At 40.9% G+C, this 23,791-nt stretch overlaps 2 protein-coding genes across 10 annotated transcripts in view; one reads left to right on the top strand and one right to left on the bottom strand.

The window, feature by feature from the left end:
- The window catches only part of LOC121595989 (neural cell adhesion molecule 1-like), a 202,690-nt gene that overhangs the window by 54,839 nt on the left and 124,060 nt on the right, over positions 1–23,791 (bottom strand). For all 8 annotated transcript variants that reach the window (XM_041920513.1, XM_041920514.1, XM_041920507.1 and 5 more), the window contains exons 5-6: positions 15,231–15,345; positions 14,665–14,758 (exon numbers count right to left, since the gene is read on the bottom strand). In XM_041920513.1, the coding sequence (XP_041776447.1) occupies positions 14,665–14,758; positions 15,231–15,345 (209 nt within the window). The remainder of the gene's footprint in view (positions 1–14,664; positions 14,759–15,230; positions 15,346–23,791) is intronic.
- Positions 2,074–5,737, top strand: LOC121595990 (thymic stromal cotransporter protein). 2 transcript variants are annotated; one of them, XM_041920515.1, is made up of 8 exons: positions 2,076–2,593; positions 2,687–2,894; positions 2,972–3,085; positions 3,312–3,560; positions 3,631–4,103; positions 4,285–4,411; positions 4,643–4,799; positions 4,950–5,737. In XM_041920515.1, exons 1-8 carry the CDS (start codon positions 2,435–2,437, stop codon positions 5,053–5,055), a joined length of 1,593 nt encoding a protein of 530 aa, XP_041776449.1. In that variant the 5' UTR covers positions 2,076–2,434; the 3' UTR covers positions 5,056–5,737. The 2 variants fall into 2 exon arrangements, with proteins under 2 accessions (XP_041776450.1, XP_041776449.1); XM_041920516.1 differs by lacking the exon at positions 2,972–3,085 and having other exon boundaries at positions 2,074–2,593.

Genomic DNA, 23,791 nt, shown 5'->3' with positions numbered 1-23,791 from the left:
TGTGTCTACCAATTTCAAATGCAACAATTAAAACTACAGTACTGACAGTGAACATGTTGATATTTTTAGACACGATGAAAGTGGGCGTGATGTATTATTTAATTAAACGTTTTAAAAGGATTGGCATTGGCTGCATGGTTTCGCTTTTCAATTTATATGTATTATTGCAAACCTTTAAAGAGCAGTTCCGTGCATGTCGCTGATTTTTGCCTAGATTTTAGAACCTTTTGAATTTTCATTTGAATTCCAGTATCGTTAAGGTCTAATTTAAAATATATACAATGCCTAAGAACGATGGAACAGTATCAATGAATAACAATTTTTTTTTAATAATAAATTGAAATTTACTATTTCTAGCTCGACCATCTTTTTGTCCAATAAAAATTCAATTTACTCATTTTTGGCACGTAGTCAGCGATTGTTGTAGCAGAACAGCCCAAATATAAATTGAACCATGGGTGGCTTTTATAGAAACCAACGCTTCTGCTGTTTAGATCATAGAATTGATGAGAATTTTTTTCGTTGTTCATTGTTGTTGAATAAAACAGATAGAATTTTAGGTCTTTTAAACGATGATACAAAATATTTTTTTAGAAAATCGATTGAACGATCGCTCTGATTTTCTAGTTATAATAATACTAAAATATGCTGTCATATTCTCACAGGAAAATAAGTATAAAAATGGGTAAAATGAGATGCCCAAATTGAGTTACTACAAAAGTGTTTTATTCAAATAGCTATTACAGAACTGATACTATGGGTAAATGGGTTTTTATACAAAAAGTGATTAAAGAATAACGATAAAATTATCAAATAAGGTAATTTGTCAATTGTTGTACACCACCCAATTATTGAACACTGCGTATAAATTGTTGTTTTTCCAAATACTTATAAAATTTTGATAAAAGCTAGCATTTTTTCTTTAATCTTGGGCATTCTACCACTTCTTCCACAATTTTATTTTTTAAAAGAGCATTTTTTTCAATTTTTTAAACCCAGATGAAAATATTTCGACTAATTTCGATCAAATCGAATAAATTTCTTAGCAAAACCGCTAAGCATCGTGTCTCACAAAATAAGGTTTATTTCGCCCTGTGAACAAATTATACTTTATGTTTCGATTATAATCAAACAAATCAGGTAGAATCTCACGATCCGGTATTTTTTTTTACTTTTAGTAAAAAATACTTATTTTAATCCGCTATTTAATTATTGGAACAAAGAGAGTGCTTCGATTTTATTTATTGCACAGCCCAAAGCCTCCTTTTTTCACCGTACTATCATATTGACAGCGTTTTGTTTACAATTGGCGTGCGATTGTAGGTGCAAGTTCGCTACTTATTTTGCGGAATATCGACTTGAACTAAGGACAAACGTATAATGTAACAGTGTATTGTATTGTCCTTGACATTATTCAATAGAAAATCATCCAGTTGAAGGCTCATTTTTGTCTATTTCAATGTATTAGAAAGTGTGCAACATTTGGATATATCATAGGTTTAAAAAGAGTAGTTTTTGCCATTATTCATCATTTTTATCCCTAAAATAAAATAAATATACTATTTTTCAAACAATATTAATGTATAATAGACATTCATAACTAGAACATTGTAATTTTATCCATCTCAAACATATGAAATACGTTGGCTGTTCCCTTAAGTGTGTAACAATTGGCAAATTACCCTAAATGTTATTTCTCAATTTTTATTTTCTTTAAGTTGAAGAAAAAAAAACTTAATTATTTTGAATATATCTCCAAGGTCAACTTGCCGGTACATGCGAATTTATGATATTGGTATTAATTATGCACCTCCAACAGCCAAGATCACGAATTCCGCCCAGCTTCGGATTCCGGTTTGGCTTAAGCTTACGGCATTAGCGATGTGGTTGGCCGGCATGATCGGAAATTAACCTCACAAAACCTGTTTGTATGTTTGCTGATCGAAAAATTCATGCGCAGCAACACCAACACCGACATACATAGGATAGATTGGAAGCTGCTGGCGTCGTGAAACAGCTGAGCTGTGTTACCGGTTTCAAAAGGGGCGTTCAGCCTCACGTTCGCTCACATACATATTTGTCATTTCGTGCTCTGAAGATGACGCTCTTTTTTCTACGCACAAACAGCAATTCGTGGCTACGGCAAACGTTGTATGGGTTGTTGGGGAAGCTTTAGTGCCAACCGAACCGAAAGCCACTTGTTTACGATGCAAACGGTTCAGTGCGAAGAGACTCTTGGGCAGAAAAGCTGCTCCACGCGAAACATTGCCTCGCGAAACTTGTTTGCTAAATCAAGCGTGGAGCAAGGCACGCTTGATCTCAGCGGTTTGTTGCTGTCAGTGAAGATTTTTCGGGGTGGTGGTTTTGTTTGTGACATTAGTGCACGAGAGCAACAAAGCAACGGTGGCAGTGTTTTGCACCGCCCTGCAGTGAAATGGAAAGCAATGGCGTAAGCGTAACATCGTCATCATCATCGTCCGCCGAGGGAATCTGGAGCAAAGTGAAACGCTTCATCACCATCGAACCGGTGATCATTTTCTACATCTTCGGTGTCGTTTGCGGTACAGCGTTTAAGGTGTTTGAGTACGAAAAGGTAGGAGGTCAACACAGTGGAAACACAGTGGATCATGCGAGTTAGATGCATGCATGGTTTGTTGTTGCTTCTACTCTCTTTCTGTTCACGCAGGCCTGCGTCACAAAGCTCGGTGCCGATCTGCGGGTTTGTGCGTATTTTGTTGAGCTGGAAGATGATGACATTTGCTCCGAGCCAGACGACACAAACCGCACGCTGGTCGGAGTGGACAATTTTACCGAGTTTCGCAACTTGGTTTGTGACGCGCAGCAGCAGTCTACCAATGCGGTGGTATTCTTGAACTCGTACCGCAGCATTATCGGTAAGTTAGGCGGAGTGGCATGAAAAAAGGTGTTCGATGTTGATTGATGCATTGCTGCTGGTTTGCTTTGTGTGTAGTGGGGATCGTGCAGGCGGTAGTGCTGCTGTTTGCTGGCAGTTGGAGCGATCGTGTGGGGCTGAGGAAACCATGCATACTCGTGCCGATCGCGGCAGATATTGTGGCATTCGGGGGTGAGTATGTTGCGACGTATGGTTACGCTTCGTGGGCATTTAAACCTTTAATGAACCCCTGATGAAGTCATGGCCTTTTCGCAGTGCTGTTGAAAACATGACAATCATTCTCATACCATCATCTCCATTATTTTTTTTTTCACACCATGACACGTGATTAGTGGAGCTTAAAACTGTGCAAATATTGAATCTTTATTCTCCTTTTCACTTCTCATTGTTTATTCAGTATACATTCTGAGTGCCGTTTTTATGCGTGAAATACCGCTGGAAGTGGCGGGCATAGTACCGAACCTGATAAACGCATTCAGCGGAGGAGTTCCGTTGGTAGTAACAGGTATCTACAGCTATCTGACGGTATGCACGGATGAGAAGGATCGTACATTCCGGTTTGCCTGTACTGCCGTCGTGTATGCCACCGTGCCGATCGTGGCCAACTTCTTCAGCGGACATCTGTTTAAGTACCTTGGGTTCATCAGTACGTAACATGATTCCTGTCATAAAGATGATGAGTGCTATTCAACTACTGTTTTGTTGCGTTATTTCAGAGCTATGTGCACTTTGCATGATTACCGATAGTATCGGGCTACTGTACGGGTTGTTCGTCTTGAAAGAACCGGTAGACACCAAACGCACCTCGACCCCGAACGTGTCTAATGAGGTGGATGCAAAATCGACCAAACCGACCCTGCATCAGCTCTTTGACATCGGGCTGGTGGTGGACTGTGTGAAAGTGTTCCTAAAAAAGCGAGACTTCAACTGTCGGAACATCCTGTACTTGACCTTGCTGGCGTACTTCATCAACTACGGTGCGCTCGGTGACGCGGAGTCTGCCGCCATCCTGGCGTACAGTCAGTTCAGCTGGATCACCAATCTCGGCACCTGGATATCGTACGACCTACTGACAACTATGCTGGGCACCCTGCTGGCGATGGGCGTACTGAGCAAACGGTTAGGCGTTTCGGATGCAATGATTTGTGTGTTTTCCGTGTGCTTCTCGCTCGTCGGCAAACCGATCATGGTAATGAAACTGAGATAGGGTGCGGAAAAGTTAACCTCCCTCTCTTTGCACTTCCGGGTGAACCTTCCGTTCCGCGGAAGTTTTGAGCGGTGATGGAGCGAATAATTTAGCTAATTGTGCCGCCGGCACACACCCCATGTGTGCCGCATGTGCGCGCGTTTGCTTTTTCCGTAATCTGCAGGCCATCGCCGTGTCGACCGTGAAACCCTACCTGTACTACGTGGCGACCTCGATCGATGTGTTCGAGGGCAGTAAAATGATCGCCATCCGGAGCATCGTCTCGAAGCTGGTGGGACAGGACGAAATCGGTAGGTGATCAGGGGTCAGCTAGTGGAAAAGGAAAATTGGTTCCGACAGTACCACCCAGACCGGACGCCCGGGTTGGATTTATTGATATGGGCGCTAGACGGGCGGGGGACTGAGGTTTTGCGTGTGTTCCAATTACATTGGTTCCATTGATTTCACGCTTCAAGTTTTTTTTTCTCTCTCTATATTCTCTTTTCATACCGCACAAAATGCACAACGCTGCAACAACGCAGGAAAAATGCTATCCATACTGGGAATTGTAGATTCTGCTCAGGTTGCCATCTATCCAACAATCTACAGCACGGTTTATCTGAAGAGCCAATCGTTCTTCATTGGCAGCGTGTTCCTACTCAGCGAAGCGTTTCTGCTGGTCTCGCTGGGAATTTATGTGTAAGTTTTTAGCTGCCCCGAATGGTTCGGATGATTTTTAGCTCCATATTCGCGCAAAGGCAGCGACGCGAACGTCGATGCTGATGATGTTGGTGAGGTTGATGTTGCTGCTGATGGTGGTTTCAATTTACCTTTACCCTGTCATTGCAGAGCACTGTTCCTGATGTCCCGCCGATCGGAGTATGATAAAAACAGAGCGCAGTCATCCACCAAGCAGGGAATCGATAATCCTGCAGTGGATATTACTGCACTTTGATGATTTTATCTGCATTCCACCGACGTCATCGTGCTGACACGCTGGCTGGTATCCTCGCCTCGCGCCTCGACCCTCGAAGCCGTCATGGCATTGACGGCGATATTTCGTTTGCATTAATCGGATCTCCGTTCGGGGGGCGGGAGGAACGCACAGAACGGGAGCTGTGCAGTGAAATATAAGACGACCGGCTTTGTGCAGGAAGGATGCGACTGATTGGACAGGAAATTATTATTTTCCCCTCGATGTACCTCGATGTGCTGCAGGAAAAATAGCGTATCGAAATGATAGATATAGATGGGCGGGCTTGAAGATTTTATGTTGTTTGGTTGTTTTTTCCACCGCCATCTCGCATCGCATGATTTATACTTCCACCGTTCGAAGAAACAGCATCATTTTGTAATAATTGGTTCAATGGCATTGGAATCAACTCCAAACAATCGCGGTTTGATTACAAGCAATTTGATATTCATTATTGCATTTGTGGTGGTTCCGCGATACCGCAATGAGATGACCTACAAATAAGATATATTTTTTTAACGAAGGTTTTTAATCAGTTTTGTGCAAAATTTTGTATCTTATTCTAGCCTAAAATTATCGTAAAGCTTTTCTGTTACCAGTATAATGTAAAAAATAAAATGTAATACTTGTAGGCACAATAAAATACAGTAGCTCAGCATTATCATCTCCGTTATTTTGCCAGTAGGATTCGTGAACCGAAGTGTTCGTCCGGTTTGCCTAAACCTAATGTCTGTCTTATTGCCAGCGTCTGATATAAATTATAACTCCCAAAAGCACTAAAAACTTTTACTGCACCATTAGAGCAAAGATTCAATCGTATTTTCTTGGGCCAAGCGAGTATCTCACCGACGCGGCACAGTAGTTGGCAGACGGAGACGACTCAATTTTACACCCGTATTAACACCCCTAAAGGGGAAGTCTATCTTGCAGTCATCGTTCGGGGCTGATTTCAAATGGTCGTGGCACCCGTTTTTGCGCACCTACACGGTGTCGGTATTCGTAAAAGCTTACCAGGAAGACTTGATGCTTGAGCAGAGCATGAAAATTATGATCTTCTTAAAGCACCGCCGCCGAGGACGGTGCTCAAAAGTTAACCAGTGGTAGACGTGCGGGAAGCGTAGATAAAAGCGTTCCACTCTCGTTGCAATGAGCACACGCACGAAGCTTTTTTCGAGGGTGGGAAAAACTTACGACAACCGTCAACGATATTCAGTGGTCGTCCTCTCGGTGGTGGAAGGTTTAATTGGAGGCCAAGCAGTCATAGAAATAATTACATCGCTGAAAACCAGCTGGGTAAGGGAACACTTAACCGTAGCCAGCAGTAGGAATGCTTTTAGAGAAACCTTTTTTACTTTCCCTCTGAAGACACGCTGATATAACGCTTGTTCAGCCACGACTGTGTGAAGTGTGGAGCGTTTTTAAGTTTTCACGAAACAGCAAACGCTCACAGAGCATGTGGACGAGCGGTCTCTTCATGCTTTCTTCATGAGCACGTAAGTTTCGGGCCCGGAGACAGATGTATTCTTGAGTCGTTTTTTGTCCTTCTGTCTGTAAGAGTGAGTCGTCCGCCTGCCGTTAGTACCATTCTGCAGTGCACTGTGAAGAGGTTTTTATGGGTGCTATGACGGGAGCTAATAAAAAATTACGATATAAGATCGTTCGGCAAAACTTGACGAGCTTTTGTTTTGTGCTGGGCTGCAAGTGGAATAAAGTTTTGGCTTTTGGGTCTGTTTGGGAACCGTTTGTTTTGCTGCAGCAGACGGGGCGCGTTCTATTTCTGGTTTCGCTTATGATTAACCATTAAGTCGTGCAAGTATGCTGCTGGCCGAGCGGTTGCTTCTGGTGACAGTAAAGTTACAACTAACGGACATGCAGTACCGTCATGTCAATGACCGTTTGCTCGAGTTTATGATGTTAATGATCATTAAGGGGCGAGAATAAAGATGGTGGTGACTTTTGGGGTTTCCCTTCGTTTATAATGTTGTGTCAGCTAAGAAGAGTTTTTTTATTTAAGTAAATTCTAAAGGTGTTAGATAAACAACACTTTCAAATGAAATCCTTGTCCAAATTGTCGAACCCAAATTGAATGATTACCGAAATTAAAAATAAATACAATCATTTGCCCCAACTCACACAAAAGAAGGTGGGCGAATTGTGTACCTTAAAACAATGATTGGGAAATGAAACAAATAAAAGCCAAACGCTAACCTTCTCATTTCGACGATGATTAGTAGTTTGAATCCATTTAGTCGACCGGAATTAAGTCATGAACAAGAAATTGACGGTTGAAATGCGGGTGAGTTCCATTCATCGCCATTGCTTAGGGTTGCTCTTAGCTTTGCACCGTTGTTTTGACAGCCCAGTACGCATGGAAAGAAGCAGTGTCCTAAGCCGTGCAAGGTGGCTGTTTATGCACCGACGAGAAAGGGAAGGCCGGAAGAAAAAAAAAAGAAAAAGAAAAACACAAAAACGCAAAACTAGGTGTCGAAGAAAACGGAACTAATTAGCTTCGGAACGGAAGCGGGAGCGACTTAATTAAGAAAAATGATACCATATTCCCAAGAATCGCACCCGCTCTGTGTTTTTTTTGTTATTCCTCCCCCGTCAGCTAAAGCGGGAGCGCGGCACATCAAGCGAAGTGAAGTGACCCGAGGATGTATCCGGTGTGTTTCTAGTTGAAGAGGGCACACAAGTACTTAGAAGCCGAGCAGAAAATAGTTTTTCACGCCATGGCTCATACACACTGGCTCGCTTGATGATCCTTATACTTTTTTGTTGTTGTTGCTTGGCTCGGCAAAGCGCGAAGATGTTGACTTAATTGATGTTTATTCATTCGTCTTCCGGTAAGTGCATTGTTTTAACGCGAAAGTTATGCATAACAGATCGCAGGATGGATGAAATTTAATAGTTAAACAGGGTAGACGGGAGTATTTTTGTACCAAAGAGAGAGCTGATTATAATGTTTGTTGAAACTATTCTTTTTGGTTGGTTGACTGGCATCTGGGATTCAAGCTGCTGTGATACTTTATTTATAAGCATAGTTTATAGTGGGCTACAACACCATGTTTCCTTTTAATGCATTATTTTAATGAATCATCAATAAAAAACAACGAAGAGGATTGTATCTATTGAGAATAGGTAAATCAAAACATAATGCTTTCATGGCCCAGTTTACTTGTAGACTCGTTTTGTACCATCTGGATTTTTCGTGACCTTTTTTGATTTTATGTATCGCCAAGAAATGCTCCGGCACAAAGAGCATGTAGCGCATTTAATATTAGATATTTTATTATTAAATCCATTCTACCGTGATTGGATTGTCTTATTTGAAACAGTGTTGTATTTTTTTTAAATCATAGGAACAAACTACATAGGAATTAGTCATGACGAAATCGAATGAAGCTTTTTCAATTACGTTAGAAAAAAAAGTTAATTGCATATCATACTGTATGTATACCTATCTGTACCGGGCCAATAATACGGAGCGGACGAAGTGCTCGAAGCGAAAGTAAAGCTCGGATGAATAGAAAGCTTTACAGCACTCTCGTGGAATAACTAAAGAAGAAAGTGGCTTTCAAAAGTATTTATTAGGATAAACGTACCTATAGTGGTGGTAGTAGCAATAGTGGTGGTATTGCACTAAAATGCGTTCCATATGATAATTTACAAGTAATTAAGTTATTCTTAAGTTAAGTTAAGTTAAGTTAAGTTAAGTGTCAAATGTTCCCTGGTCTGTTACAAAGGGTTAAAAAGTTAAATGGGACCATTCCGTTATTTATTGACCGAAAAATCTATTATTTAGTGAAATGTTTCGACATTTTTCCAAAATCCTTAGATTTCATGACGAAACTCATATTTTTGTTAACGCCCTAAATGAGCACATAGCAACGCAATTATTAGTTTTTAGCATAACTGTTATGAAATGTTATTGATTAACTAAAATTAATTGCCTTTTGACGAAAATTTTTAATTTAGGTTAAATGTTAAGTGTTTAAGTGTTTTTACAATAGTATCACTAAAGGTACACAGAACAGGAATGTGAACAGTGGTTATAGTTATGCAATCAGTAAAAACAAAACATTTTTTCAGGGTATTTTTAACATGTCGTACTGTTTTACTAAAATAAGCAATAGATAAAAGTGTCTGTAAGTGATTTACCAAATAAAGGCCAAAATTTGCAAATCTGGCTGAAAGAAAAATCGACTTAAAATCGTTCCCATTTCATTTCGTCAGTTTATCTTCTATTTATGTACAAACTACCCAGATGCTTTTGTGCATTTTTGCTGGAGCTAGAGATATTATCATGATTTCTGTTAAAGCTATCATATTTTGACATCATTGATCGTTTACACATTACTTATTTACAATATTTATTACATTATTACAATATTTCATTAACATCTAAACTGCTCGATAAAGAGTAAATCATAATTCAAATCAGAAAAATCTCTTGAGTGAATCACTAAGCACAACGCATTAGAACACCCAATATACTAATAAGTTACTGCAATTTTATGCAAATTTTAGTTCCTAGAATAGGAAAGCATCCTTATGCAACGACACGTTGGCGTGTTCAGCAGTTCTTTAACGTTTTTCATTAGCAAAGCAGATTGCATACGAATTTCTCCTAAAAGTGCACCCAATAACAATGTTCTTGTGTTTGTGAATCTAAATCGAAAGCACCATTCCTACCAGCGGCTCAACGATTATGTTAGATGTGCTAAGATTTGCTAAAAGCATTCGCACTTCCGGTATCGGGGACAAACATCTTAACCCTGAAGCAGCTTTGAAGGAGAGAGAGAGAGAGAGTTATGAATTTTTCATACGCTGTTGATTGATACCCGATGTGGTTGAACCATTGCTTGGGGACCGATTGTGAAGTGCGGTGCCATCGAATCGGCTTCCTAAGCTGTGCCACACCAACCACTAATGTACCTTCGAGAACGTGAGCAGGTGTGATGGACTCAGTGGCAAACGAAGTGCGTCGACAGCGATATGCTAATCATCGTCATCAGGTTCCTTGTTTTCTTGAGAGCAATATCTGTTGCTGATAAATGGTGCTTCCAAGGACGCACACACACCTTTCAAAAGGACACAATTCTCTTATTCCTTTCCATCCGCAACGGTTTTGTACAACGCTTTCAGGAAACCCGCCATTGCTGGCCCCAAGCTCAACAAACGTACTAATGATGAGTTCATTAATTTCGTTGTTTCAAATACATCGTTGCTTGCTGACAGCTAAAGCAACACTGTCGACGTTTGCCAAAACGGGAGGAGCGAAATTCAATTCCACAAAAATCAAATGAATTAAATTCTCGAATTTCCTTACCACTGTTAGCGCTCGAGTATAAATATTTACTTATGCAAATGTTGGCACTGTCTTGGGAAATGGTGGGCACCGCCAGTGTACAATTTGTAAATGCGAGGCAACGAAAACTCACCGCTAGCACTGGGATGACAAATCAATATTTGCCGAAGCGTGAAAATCCGATTGTTACAACAGAGCGAACAATTCAACGCTGAAGAAAATTGCTAGGTGACACATTCGGCGCGCGATAAAGAAAAACGGTAAGGGGATTGCTCGAATCCGAGGTAGGCGAGGTGTTTAAGTTGAGTTTTCAAATGATGTTAGTTTTTCATTTTCAAGCTATAGACAGAAATTTACTTCTGTTTGATCCTTTCACTCGAATAACAATTGTTTTCCACGCGCTTTTTGTAGTTCAAATTTAATTTGTTTCAATTTTCTTCAATTCCAATTAGAATTTACTTTCATTGTGGTAAAAAAGTAAAAAAGAGTAATAAAAATTTAAGTTTGATAATGTTTTTGCTCATTTGAACGAATTTACGGGCTACGAACAGAAAATGGGATATGCTTCTTTTGGATTATCACTTGTTCCCCTCATTCCACCTTAATGTCGCATTATCATGTTTCGGAATAATTTTTCGTTGTAAAAACCTGAACAAAGACCAAACAGGAAAGGAGTGCGATTTGTTGGTTCGGCTTAATTTGACAGTTTGCTGTAGTGCTGCAAGGTTACTGCCGCTGGCAGCGGACGTTGACGCGTTTATCGATCCTCGAGACCCTCTTCATCAAACGTGATGGAAAACTGTATAAATTAGCATCCAGCGCGGTGCCAAACACGAACAGTGGACGTGCCGGTAATTCGTTGTTCGGGTAGCAAATACACAAAAAAATGAAAAGAAAAAATGGTCATCGCATTGCTCGAGACAACCTGAAAAAGTTTCCTCCTCTACTGCAGCCTGAGAGCTCCAGAAACTGTGTAATTCAACATATCGGGTTGGAACGAATCAGCTGGCATGAGAGAACTTATCGTGTATGGGGATTGTTGGTTTTTCGCGCAATTAATTTTACTTGCCGGTTGGAAAAATCACACATCCTACAGAGTACAACGACACCAGTATGCGTAGTATTTTGCAGTAGCAAATTCAAATTGGAATAGTGATCCAATTGTTTTATTCAAAATTTTGATAAATGACCATCCCATTCAGGTTGATGTTTGTTTATTTGTCTGCAGTGGCCTTCCGACAGCTCTGTCAATTATTCCAACGCTTAACGCCGGTTGTATGATTTCATTTCGAGCCCATTTTTTTGCTACAGCTTTTTTGAAGCAAAACGTGAGGAATCTTGGTTTATATATATAAATTTGGGCTCCCACTGTGTAATCGATGGGCTTGCCAGGTGGTCACGTGGGCGCCGTAAATGCACGGACCAACCAACCGGAATGGGCAGATACTAACAAAGCAGCGTTTGGCCCCACAAAACCGTTGCCAAGGTGCGTTGGGTCAAGTAAGCAAAAATAAAATATACGCTGTACTGAAAATTTATTACTTCACCCGAATCCGATCATGGGTGAAGACGGGTTTTCTTCGGTTTGTTTTCCCCCATTTTCCGGCCTGCAAATCGTTAAAACCGATGCGTCGGTGCGGCCAACTGGAGCCGGCCATAAATAACCGTCCGCTTGGCGGGCAGAAAAGGTTAGGCCGGTGGTGGACAAATACACAAAAAACATGCACACTTACATGCACACACACATACATGATCGTGCACACATATTACAACGGGCGCCGCACCCGTCAAGCGGACCGTGTGCCGAAAAGTAGCTGAAAATCTTTCACAACCCACTTGACAACACTCCCTGCCTTTGCTGGTTGATCCATATTCGATTTCTCTCCGAATTGCGTACCCATTTTACATCGCTTGTAATGTGAGATGGTGTGTGGAAAGTGTGATAAATGGTGTACGGGGCAAGTGTTGCGTGCAGCGGTTGCGCACGGGGGATGCGAGTGGGCTCCAGTGGGCCTTTAACCGCCTAGCCGATTTTGGCGCACTGATGCTTGAGACTGCCGGCAGAAGAACCTTAATCTGCAATGGTTTGTTGGAGGCTCAATCAACCGGAACTGATGTGTTTCGAAATTCCATAAGAAAACCCACGCTTCAATGGTGCCGTCTCCTTGCGCCCGGGTTCCGGTGGTGGCGCATGAAGATTTGCTTGTGCGTCGTTCGTTGCTCGGCCGCCGGGGAACAATGGACATTGATCGATCATGGATTGCTGTTGGCGTTGCTACGCGTTACACCGATGGTAACTGGCAACAGGCGAACGCACTGGGCACAACAGCGAACCGAATAATAATTTAGTGCCCAGGCAAGAGCTTGCAGCGGGAGAACAATAATCATTTCGAGAACGATATTGTCGATACTGTTACTATAAGTTCTAAGCCTAATCAATGAAATGGCCTGTTGCTAGGAAAGTCTACCGAATGTCGTGTTGTTGCAGAATACGAAGAATGGGTTATTGTTGTTTAAGATATCGGTTTACTCAAAAGAACGTCATTTTCATTAAAATTTGTTGATCTAAACCAGTGATGTCAAGCTCATTTGACCCCGATCGTTAGCAGTTCTTTTGATTTCATTTTTGGGATGATAATTACGTTACAAAAATTAAAAATTTGATGTAAAATACTGTAGAAGATCATTTTTAATTAGACATAGGCCTCTGATATTTCCAAAATTGTATAGTTTTGTGGCAACTAACAAGATTCAGTACGCAAAAAAATGGCAAAAACTGGACGAACAGCGTTTGTTTATACAATACAAAGTCGTACAATGTTTCTCAATATTCCAAAAAAGTGCGCATTTAATTCTTGTTGGTTTAGTGATTCTATTGATTTTTACAAGTCTTTTTCTCAAAGAAATTGCTCCTTTGGTCACCAAGTACCTTGATTGATGGATTAACAATAAAAAAGCAATGTTCAAAAACTATATACAAATGAGTGAGACATTCACGATTTTATGTCAGTTTGAAGATAAAACGTGACTTGTTTATTTAAAGAATTGTTCATCAAATATTTGTTAGTAACAAATTAATTCATCGGAAAGGGAAAGGGATTTTCATTGATTTTATTACCATTATAATAAACATTTCCAGAAACCAATGCTTATTTGCATAAAAAACATGTTTGATTTTCATTTGGCCCTCGGGTCATGAGTCTGACATCTTTGATCTAAACAAAAAATCAGAGCGACGTTAAATGTAAACTTCTGAAAATGAATTCGAACCAAAACGGATAGTTATTGAATCGAATGAAATATTCGGAAACGAAACATTAATTTTATGTTATTAAATTTTATGAAAAAGAATATAATATTTACTATGCAATTACAAGCTGTTTAAGTTAAGTTAATAAACATTTAGAAAATAAAAGAAAATATGAAAACAAAATGAATATTGTACGCATAGTAAAAATATATATTATACACAAACTAAACAGTCAGCGAATATTGTACTCACTAATTCATAAATGTTAAAACGTAAAAAATGCGAAGGGCTATTGACACGAAACATACGTATCGAATGCTCTTGGGGTAAAAAAACAAACCATCCATCTATGAAAGATATAAATACTTAACATTCAAAACAAAACTTAATAAAGTCCCAATTGAGTCATTGTACCATATTCCAACAACGTTCGGAATGTTAGGAGCACACGAAGGAATGCAAATACAGTTTTTAAACAATAACAGATTATATTGAGCTTACACGTGTGCCCTTTTTCAAATGTTTCGAGGAATTCCAATACATTGTACATTAAAGTGATAATGCCCCCAGTAGCCTTACATGAACCTTTGCAATGGCTCGTGATGAGGGATGGTGAACTTCAACTTTGTCCAAAAATAATAGGTCATGACGTACGTGACGTGTTGTATTTCCCAAGCAGTACGAGAACAAATAAGATGTGTAAACGAAAAGAAAAAAACGAAACAAAGAACACAAAAGCTTAGCAAAGTATTTCTCTCAATCTAATTTAGAAAGGATCTCTGGCCTTCTTCGTGTCACGGCTAAAGGATTAGGCATGAAATATGCAGCAATGTAAAATGTCAAATTTGGCAAATATTACGGAAGTCAGGCATTAGCATGAGGAGATGGGATCAGCGCTGAGGAGATGGATTAGTGCACCGACCCACCCCGGTTCGTGGGAAGAAGTGTGGAGCGGTTTGGGCGGTGGAGGGTAGGTATAGCAGGAGGGAAAAACATTGCAAATCATCTATTTATGCCGCTTGTTTGTACTCACTGATGATGCTGAGATTATATCGAAAGCTCTGTGTTTGACTGGTACGAAAGTCAACCCGACAGCGGTAGACACCCTCGTCATGGCGTCGAACGTCCTAAGCAAATATTTGTGCCGCGTAGTACCGAGAATCCCGGGGCAGCCCCAAATTGACGCAACACGATGAATGCAGGAAGCAGTGTTGGCAGCGAAAACGGCGTCAACCCATTGTAGCAGTGGGGAGAGAGAGAGAGCAAGAGGGCGATGTGGAAGAAAGAAAGAGAAAACGGAAACGATCAAAATCACAACCAGTTTGAGATGTTGTGACGTAGTGAGTAAAACATTCACACACACACATACACACATCCGGAAAATGTTGTATTGCATAAGTAAAACGTGGGATGATCATTTTATCCCATTTGCCAAACACTGTATGTTTGATACTTTGGAGTTGGTGTGTTGCAGCGAAATATAAACATATTTGTGTGTCTGTATTTTTCTAAACTTGGTGCAGTAACAGACAAACTCCAGCAAAGGTATGAAACAACATGTGTTTGAAGTGGGTTGTGGTACGGGCGAAACTTGTTTACCTGTATATCCAGTGTGGCCGGATCGGTGTCGGTGTTGAAGTGGGCCCTTGGTCCGAAAATTTCCGGCGCTGACCAATGCCTTGCCTGCTGTAAAGGTTTCCCCCGCACGTCAAAGCTGTAAATAAAAGGATAAAGATTATAGAAATAAATTTTGGAATTTAACTTGCCAGAGAGCATCAGCCTCCCTTTCCATGTTTTATGGTTGCAATTTACTTATGTTTGTCAGAAGTTATTGTCAGAAAAAGCGACGAATAATGTGTACATTTCCTGCATGTATTTTTGGTTTTTATAACAATAAACTGAAGTGAAATAAAAAATGTTATAAAAGAAATGATTAGAATATCAGAAATACGATACACGAAATACCCGTGGATACGATGGATCACTAAAGATTCTACTGCTTCGCAGAAATAGTTCCCACGCCACGCGTTCAATCTCGCCCCATCGTGTGCTTTTACATCCCTGCTGTAGAATGTTTGTCACTGAAAGTGTCGTATGGCTCAAAAGCCGTAAGTTACACTTTGACTAACGCTCACCTTACTGACACATGGCAAGTGATTTCTCGAGTTTAACCTCACCGCTTTATCACACACATACACCGGTCGTTGAGTGTGATACAGGGAAAGAGACACAGTTTGGCTCTCGCTTTCCCAAGGCCCGTAAGTAAAGAAAATTTCTGCGCGTAAAGTGAGTGGCATCATTATGCTCGCTAGGCTAGGGTTGTACCAATGGCTGTCGGGGTTCTGACGGTAAAGAACGAACCCCGGTATGGTCGTTAGGCAACGACGATGGCTTAATGGAGGAGCAATTAAGAAACGTGTGTATGAGAATGGCTTCGCTTTGATGACACTAATTGCTAAATAAATTTATTAAAACTTTATCGTTTCTGTACGGACAGATCAGTGTAGCGATCAGCTTGGATGCTGGCGGTACCCGCAACCGGTAGTTGGGGCTGTTGGGCACATTGCTGGCGTAATGGTTATGAGCTGCGGGTGCCGGTTGTGTGTTTAGAGTGGGTTTGATTTTACACTTTGATAATACACTTCTTTAAAAAAGCTGCCAATTTAGCGATAGTTTCTGATGGTAGGAACAACACTCTACCATGCGAATGCTAATCAAAATAACCTCTGGTCACACAACAGTGTCCTCGTTGTGTTGAAGATGCCATTACATTATGAAAAGAGTTCATCTCTGTTTGCTATCGAAAAAAGGTTTAAAAATGTTGTGTCTACTTATAATCATAATTATATTATAATTATTTTTTATATTTATAGTAAGATTTTGCAATCTATATTTTAAGAGAAACGTATTTTGTTTCCTTGGAATTTACATTTTGTACAATTAAGACTGAACTGTTCTTTTATGTTTATAACGTCTGCTAATAATTCATAACCTAAGACTTCAAAATAATCAAATAAATTAGCAAATAAAAGGTTTGCTCAAAACGATGTAATTTTCACCGTCTCAAAGCCTAAAGTCCAATGTTTTGGTCCATTTTGTTCCTTTGTTTATATGTGCTTTGACATTTGGTGTATGATCATTTCGTCCCATAACGAGACCATTTTATCCCGCATAATAAATCTCTTCACATGTGTTGTTGATTTTTTAATTTTAATTGTTCATTTATTATTAATGCTTCTACTTCTGGTTGTTATTCATGCATGTTATTCATGCGTGGATTTCCTTCAAAATATCAGTGTAAAGGGGTTTACCCAATAAGATACAGAGCAAAATCCTTCATTGTGCTATTCTGCCCCGCTTTCCCCTGTATTCCCAAATATTTGTCTGTAGAGTGCGTTAACATTCGATGAAACGCCTAATTTTCAAGCCCCTACACTTGTTGTGAAAATATTCGCCGCGAAACTTGGTTTTTCATGGTTCTGTCATCGAAGTTAGCTTCACGCTCCACGGCACGTCGGTATTTCTCGGAATGGCTGGTTGCACGGTAACATGTTACTACTACTACTACTACTACGTGCTATTACTACTAGACCACGTAAGGTAAATTTGTGCAGATGTGGAACACAACATCGATGTACATTGTTAAAATTATAGAAATTTTCCTTTTCTTTAATTCTCTTTGATAACAACTGCCAAGAGATAAGTTGCAAAAAAAAAAAAAATAGCCAAGATATACATTCTTGAGAATTCCTTTTATTTAAAATTTATTTTTCAAAAAGTCTTTTTTAGCATAAAGTCACACTTGTTTTTTATTATTAATTCAATGGCTCATGGGTGCGCCTGGTAGCTGTTGCTAACAAACAACAAACAACAGCAAATCTTTTCGCCGGTTCACCCAAAGCGGTTCGCAAATTATACGTAGAAAATATATTACATATCTTCGAGCTTTTGTATCGGAACCAAAAAAAAACAAAGATAAACTTCCATTCCGTAAGGCAAGTATGCAAGGTGTCAGCCGAACGGTGCGTGTCGGAGCGTAAGACGTGGAAACGTATCAACACACGCTGGTGACTTTTATCTAAACTTTTCGACAGCAGCTCTTGAGCCGCTGTCGGCAGAGTGTTACGAATGATTCGTTTCGGCTTGACGGCGTGTAGCTACAACGTGTGACACATATTAACGTGTTTCGCAGTCGCGTTTCAAAAGACTGTTATCAGTCAACAGTGTCGCTCGTATGCGTAGTGGGGAGCGCACGTTGCGCGCGACGAGACGAAACGTACAAAGACAGTTGATGACGTTTATTAAATGATTTATGTTGTTCCGGAAATGTTTACGCAGTCGCTATTGCCGCTTGCCGGGTTCCGAGCGTTATGCGTGCGTTTGTTTATCGTCGGCATTTCGGCTGACGGGGTACGGCGCAAGGCGTACGCGAAAAATGGCCCAGCCGTTTTATACTGTGCCGAGAGCATGCGAGAGCCGTGATGAGTGGGTAATTTGTTTCCCGTCGGTGCTACGTTTTGAGATGGCCTGAATTGCGAAAGTCGGCAAGTCGAACGAAAAGAAAGAATGATGGATGAGTGAAGCAGTGTGCTGTAGCTTCGTTTTGTTTGGCAGTGACGGGAAAATAGCGCGATGAAGAGGGCGCTCACCCAACGCAGGGGTGTGAGATAACCTGGACACATGCAAGAAGGCTGGGGCTACAGATTTATAAAATAAAAAAAGCGAACCGAGTCCCGTCATTCGACCCAACATCCATGGATCCCGTGATTGATGGTTCTAATAAGCAGCAGGCGGCACAGGTTAGAATGTGCGCACCGTAATGGGACACTTTGTCGAGTAGGTAAGGTTACGGAGTTTTTGGAACGGAATTCAATCGCTGCTTCAGAGCTATCTTCTCTAAAGCTCATCCCACAATGTTGACAGTTAAAGCAATTTAGGTTGCAAAATTAGCATTTATTTTTTATCATATTCCTTCTACTACACATGACTTTCATAATTTGCTCTCAGTTCACTATGCTCCTTCTTGCAGCACGATTGCACGAGTTGAAAATGAGCACGGTAAAGATTGTTATTTCAATTTCCAACCGACCGCTTGGATGCACACATTCTTCGACCATCAAACATGAACGAAGCGCAATTTGTAAGATCCTTGAATGGGCATCACAAAAGCACAGCCAAGAATGTATCTCGAGCGCACACGACGTTGGTAGCCCAAACAGCCCAACTAACGGACAAACATACAAAAAAGAAGAAGAAAAAAAAAACAGCAACAAGTTATTTCCCATAACCGTTACCATTCGGACATTTGCTTCGGCATCATGTTTAGAATTTTCAACCAATTTGGATGAAAATTCCTTCGTGCAGGCGCTCGTTTTGCTGTGCGCACGGTGAATCGGAAAGCTCGTTACGGGGAAAATGAGCAAGAAGCGAGCGCTCGAAATGTGCTCCAAAAGGCACACGATGCCCGCAACACAGCCGGAACGTTTGTAATCACTGAAAGAAAGCAATGAAACGCGACCCGTAGTCGTGGGCCAAATCGTGCATTCAATACAGCAGCAATCAAAGCTCACATGAAAACCCCTCGAATGACCTCGAGCAGTGGCATAACGTGTCTTAAATCGGACCGATCGTTCTGATAAACTTTAAGCTGGTTTTACTCTCCCCCATGAGATTTTGGTTCAAATAGTCCACCACGGGAGTTTATACATAGCCCTTTCATGGCGCAGGCACACACACACACTAGTAAGTGAATGCCAAAAAAAAAAAAACAGTGGACTTGATGGCAGCCAAAGAGGCAGAGGACAAAAATAATGGCAAGCATTTCACGGTTCCGTTGAATCATGGTTGTAAGGGCAACCTTCTTACAATTCTTTGTTCGGGGTAAAATTCTTGCAAGGTATTTCCGCTACTCTTAGCGCTAGCGCAACACGCCTCCAGCTTATGGAATACGTTCTGATAAGGATTTGTGATGAACAATATTAATTGTGCTTCTGCACGAATATTCATTGTTTAGCAAACCCCACAGTCCCCAAAGGTATGGGTTACGGGGTAGCTCTTTGTTTGTTTTGCTTGTAGGTATAAAACATTAGCTTGATATTTGAACATGACTCTGGTATGGGACGACGTTACAAGCGGCGTTGTTTCGATGGATGAAACATTTTTGATGGGTTAAAACAAATTATCTATGTTGGTCGGTCTTATCGTTTTCATGGGAGCAGAAGCACAAAGTAAAGTTTGGCATGCATTGTTTGTTAAAAGGTAAATTTACCCTACCTAAGAGAGAAGGGAGAATATCTTATTTACGTGACTTTTAAGGTTTACTCCTCGTGACAAACAAAGTGCATAGTACGGAACAATGCGTTACAATTTATATTCATATGCTCGATGCACACATCGATTACACATTTAGTGTAACTTAAAGAGTTTACACATTTAGTGTTACACCTTAAAGCCACACCATTTGAATGACATCGAACGAGCATGCTTTGGGATCAGTTGCATTAGAGCCTGAAGATAGAGGGAAAGTAAGATTGATTTGATTATTTAGCTTGAGGTATTGGTAAAGATTGATAGATGGCAGCATTGGAACCGTATGGGAGGCTAATCTTGCAGTTGAAAATTGTGCTAAATATATACAGATACAGGACGTTACAATTCCATGTAAAAATATGACACATTAAAATTGAGACGTGTCGAATGTGCGTATCATCTTCCTATTTGGCACTGAGTTTGACTGCTATTTGAAACTAATTAGTTCACCGCGCAGCACGATAGTAAGTTCTATCGTAAAATAGTACAACTTAACAGTATTATCGGCTTTGATGCTTTCATGCGTGAATAATTAAAATGACTGACTCATTCACAAACTTTTAATATGTTTTCTCATTTCGTGGTTGTTATTTAGCTAATGTTGCGATAAAAGTTTTGCATTATTATTTAAACTGATTATTGAAAATTCATATGCGAGCAACAGTAGCAAAAAAGTCTCAGTAAAGCTTACTGATCGTTACACTCGTAGCATCTGGTAATAAAGAGCATATTTTGATAGACATATTTTACCATTGAAATAAAATTTGTTGAAAATCTGCATAAATATTTACAAACCTAATTTTCACTATGATTAGGTAACATTTAACCATTTCTGATGTGTCGTTTTAGAACATCTAATTTTACGTAGTTTATAGGTTTATTTTAAGATCTTATCCATTGACACATAACAGGGTTTTCCATGATTTATTGGTCGGTTCCCATAATTTTGTGGTTGGTTTCCATATTTTTTTGTGTGTTCCCACGATTTATTGGTCGGTTTTTAGATTGTTTTAGTTCAATATTGATATACAATCGGACAATGGTAATAAATTATGGAAACGAATCAAAACTCTGTGGGATACGATGAATAAGCGTGAGGCGAGCCCAAAAAATTATAGGAGCTGACTAATAAATAGTGGGAAACCTTGTTTAAAGATAATGCCGGTATTTTAAAATTTTAAAGGTGTTTATTATTTTATTGACCATACATTACATTTGAGAAAACACTAATTGATCTGATTGTTGAATGGGAAGATGAAAACCTTATATTAATGGTGATTGGCTACAAAATTCTAAGCCCCTTTTGAAATACATTAACCCCCCGAATGCATTAACTTGCATTCTCTATTAAACGAACGCCTCGTGCACATGCAATTAAATACAAACTATATGTATATACAAAAAGAATGTCTTCATTCTTCACCAACAAACTTCACGCAACAATTTTGACAATATAACACATTCCCTATACTTGAGCTGCACGAGAGTGTGTGGTTAGTTGCATCATGCTTCCATTATTTCGCTTTGATTATCAGTCGGAATGAAAGAAAAACCCTCCAACTGAAGAGGCTCCCAGAGCCGGCATAAAGATGTCAAGTTGAAAAAAAAAACAGAAGCAAAATACCTCTTACTTCACGGGGTGATTGGTGCCGCACACTATTGCGAAGCCGGCAACGCGATCCACAGCGACAGAGACGGTTTGTGGTTACGGGATTCTCCTCTTTTGTTATGTTTTAATTATGTAAATGTACAATAATCTTCTGCAGCGCAAGGATTATGGCGTTGACTTTGTGTGGCTGCGCGGGGTGGCAAGGATTGGTGGCACGCAAGTGGGACGCAAAAATTGACAGGCACTAGACGTCGCGAACCCATTCCCGCGCAACCGACTGCCTCCACCGTTCGACACCGAAGACAAAAGGCATCGTCTAAAGGTGCGAATGGAGAAGTTAGTTTGACTCAGCAAAAGCGGCGCAAAAGCGAGGGTTGCCCCAGGAACCCATTAGAAAGCGGTGGAAAGCAGAAACGTTCGGGTCGAGTGTCAGCCGGTGGGTAAACGGAGCAGTCCAGGCACCGTTGTGCGAATCCGGTTTTCCACGCGACGCAAAAGAAAACTCGTAAACAGCGCGAGCCGGATCGGTTATGTTAAACCAACCGATTACAACTACTCTGCGGTTTAAAGAGACGCTTTTTCCCCCTTTTCACGCTGTAAGCGCAAGTGGCATCAGGGGAGTGATACCCTTTTCGCCTCGCAGCTATTTGGCTGATTCGCGCCACGGTATCGTAGCCGGTATCGATTGCTGGCCGTGTCAACGTGTTGATCCGTCGTCGCTATGATTGTTATCAGTCGGATGAGGGACACCGTTTGCGGCTTAGCTGTTGTCATACCCCGTTTCGGGTGGTGTTTCGATCATTTAGTACCATTTATAGATTCCCATTAAGCAAACAATGTTCTCCTGGCAAATCTACACCATTAAATGGTATTAACGCATGTACAAACGATTTTCAAGAGCATTACGTTGTGAAGCAGAGAAAGCACATTTTATCGGTATTGTAAGGCCTGTTTTTCTTCAAGTGTATCCAATAAAAGTGTATGTAAAAGTACTGACAACATTTGACTGTGTGTACAATGCAGTGAAAGCAGCTTGTAATATGCTTTTAATTTATTTTCCAACGGTATGTGTATCTTCCAACGGGAAAAGAGCCTGCACTTCCTGATGAAATTACCAACGATGTCATCCTCAAACCCGTTCACCCAGTAACGTTGTATGGCTAAATTGCGTCTTTTATTTAGTTAAAGCGACCCGTTTTTCCTCCTTGATACACGTTTGCGATTCATTAAACTCAAAATTCATTTCATGCCATTAAACCAATCTTTTAATGTTATTTTCGGGTCGGGCTCCCCGTCTGGCGTCTCTTGTCAGCGTCGTCAAACCAAAATAGCCAGGTGAAAGCAAATTTACCATTTCCCTTTAACAACCCGGGCCGCCTGCCAACCCTGCCACACACCCGTTCGGGCTGAGTGGTTGACTCACTTGCTCACATTAATATTGACATTCACGCGTGTCTCCCGACCCCACGTAGCCAAGGCACGTAGGCATGCTCGCTCGCACGCCACCTTCCACTTTGGCGGTGGGTTGAATGTTGGGAATACCAGGCTCGTACCGTTCGGCAGATAATCGACAGACAGTGGAGTGAATCGAGTGCGCCTGTTTGGTAGGGAAAGCAGCACGGGGTTCTTGCACCGTCATCAGGACCAAGCCGACGCGGTTTAGGGACATCTTCTTGCCAGCCCAAGAAGGATAGCTACATCCCATCATATCTTCATAGAACGTGGTAGCTCATTCATATTTTGCTTCCTCTTTCGGTTTGCCTGGGTATTTGCAGCGCACCACATGGCACCTGCATGCACCGGTTCGAGGGCTTGGGTTGGGCTTTTGTCGACATCGTTCTGAAGCGACCGCTTAAAGAACCATCAGCCTTTTCAGCAGCTTTTCTCGTCCACTCGGTTCGGAGACGGCCTCGAGCGATCGGGGGTGGGCAGGCCGGGTAAGAAAATATCGTCCTTAAAGTGAAGAAAATGACACTCTCTCTTTCTGTAGTGCACTACAGCTTAGAGCTTGTGTTGATTCTCGCATCGGCCGGCAAGGAATGTCGCGATTTGTGCATGTATTGCAGGCAGCAAGTAGGAAGGGAGTGGGACCTGAACCATCCTGAAAAGTCTTTTCATTTGGGACTTCGGTGGAGGAAAGGCGAAAGACATTAATGGAGCAATGTGACGTTCTCTCTTCAGACATGATGATGTATGCACGCTTACACAGCAACGTTCGCGAGGCTTGTGTCGTGAGTTTCAG

The sequence above is a fragment of the Anopheles merus genome, chromosome 3R (assembly GCF_017562075.2).
Source record: "Anopheles merus strain MAF chromosome 3R, AmerM5.1, whole genome shotgun sequence".
NCBI lineage: Eukaryota > Metazoa > Arthropoda > Insecta > Diptera > Culicidae > Anopheles > Anopheles merus.
The sequence above is the reverse complement of the archived record's forward strand: the minus strand, read 5'-3'. Positions and strand labels throughout refer to the sequence as shown.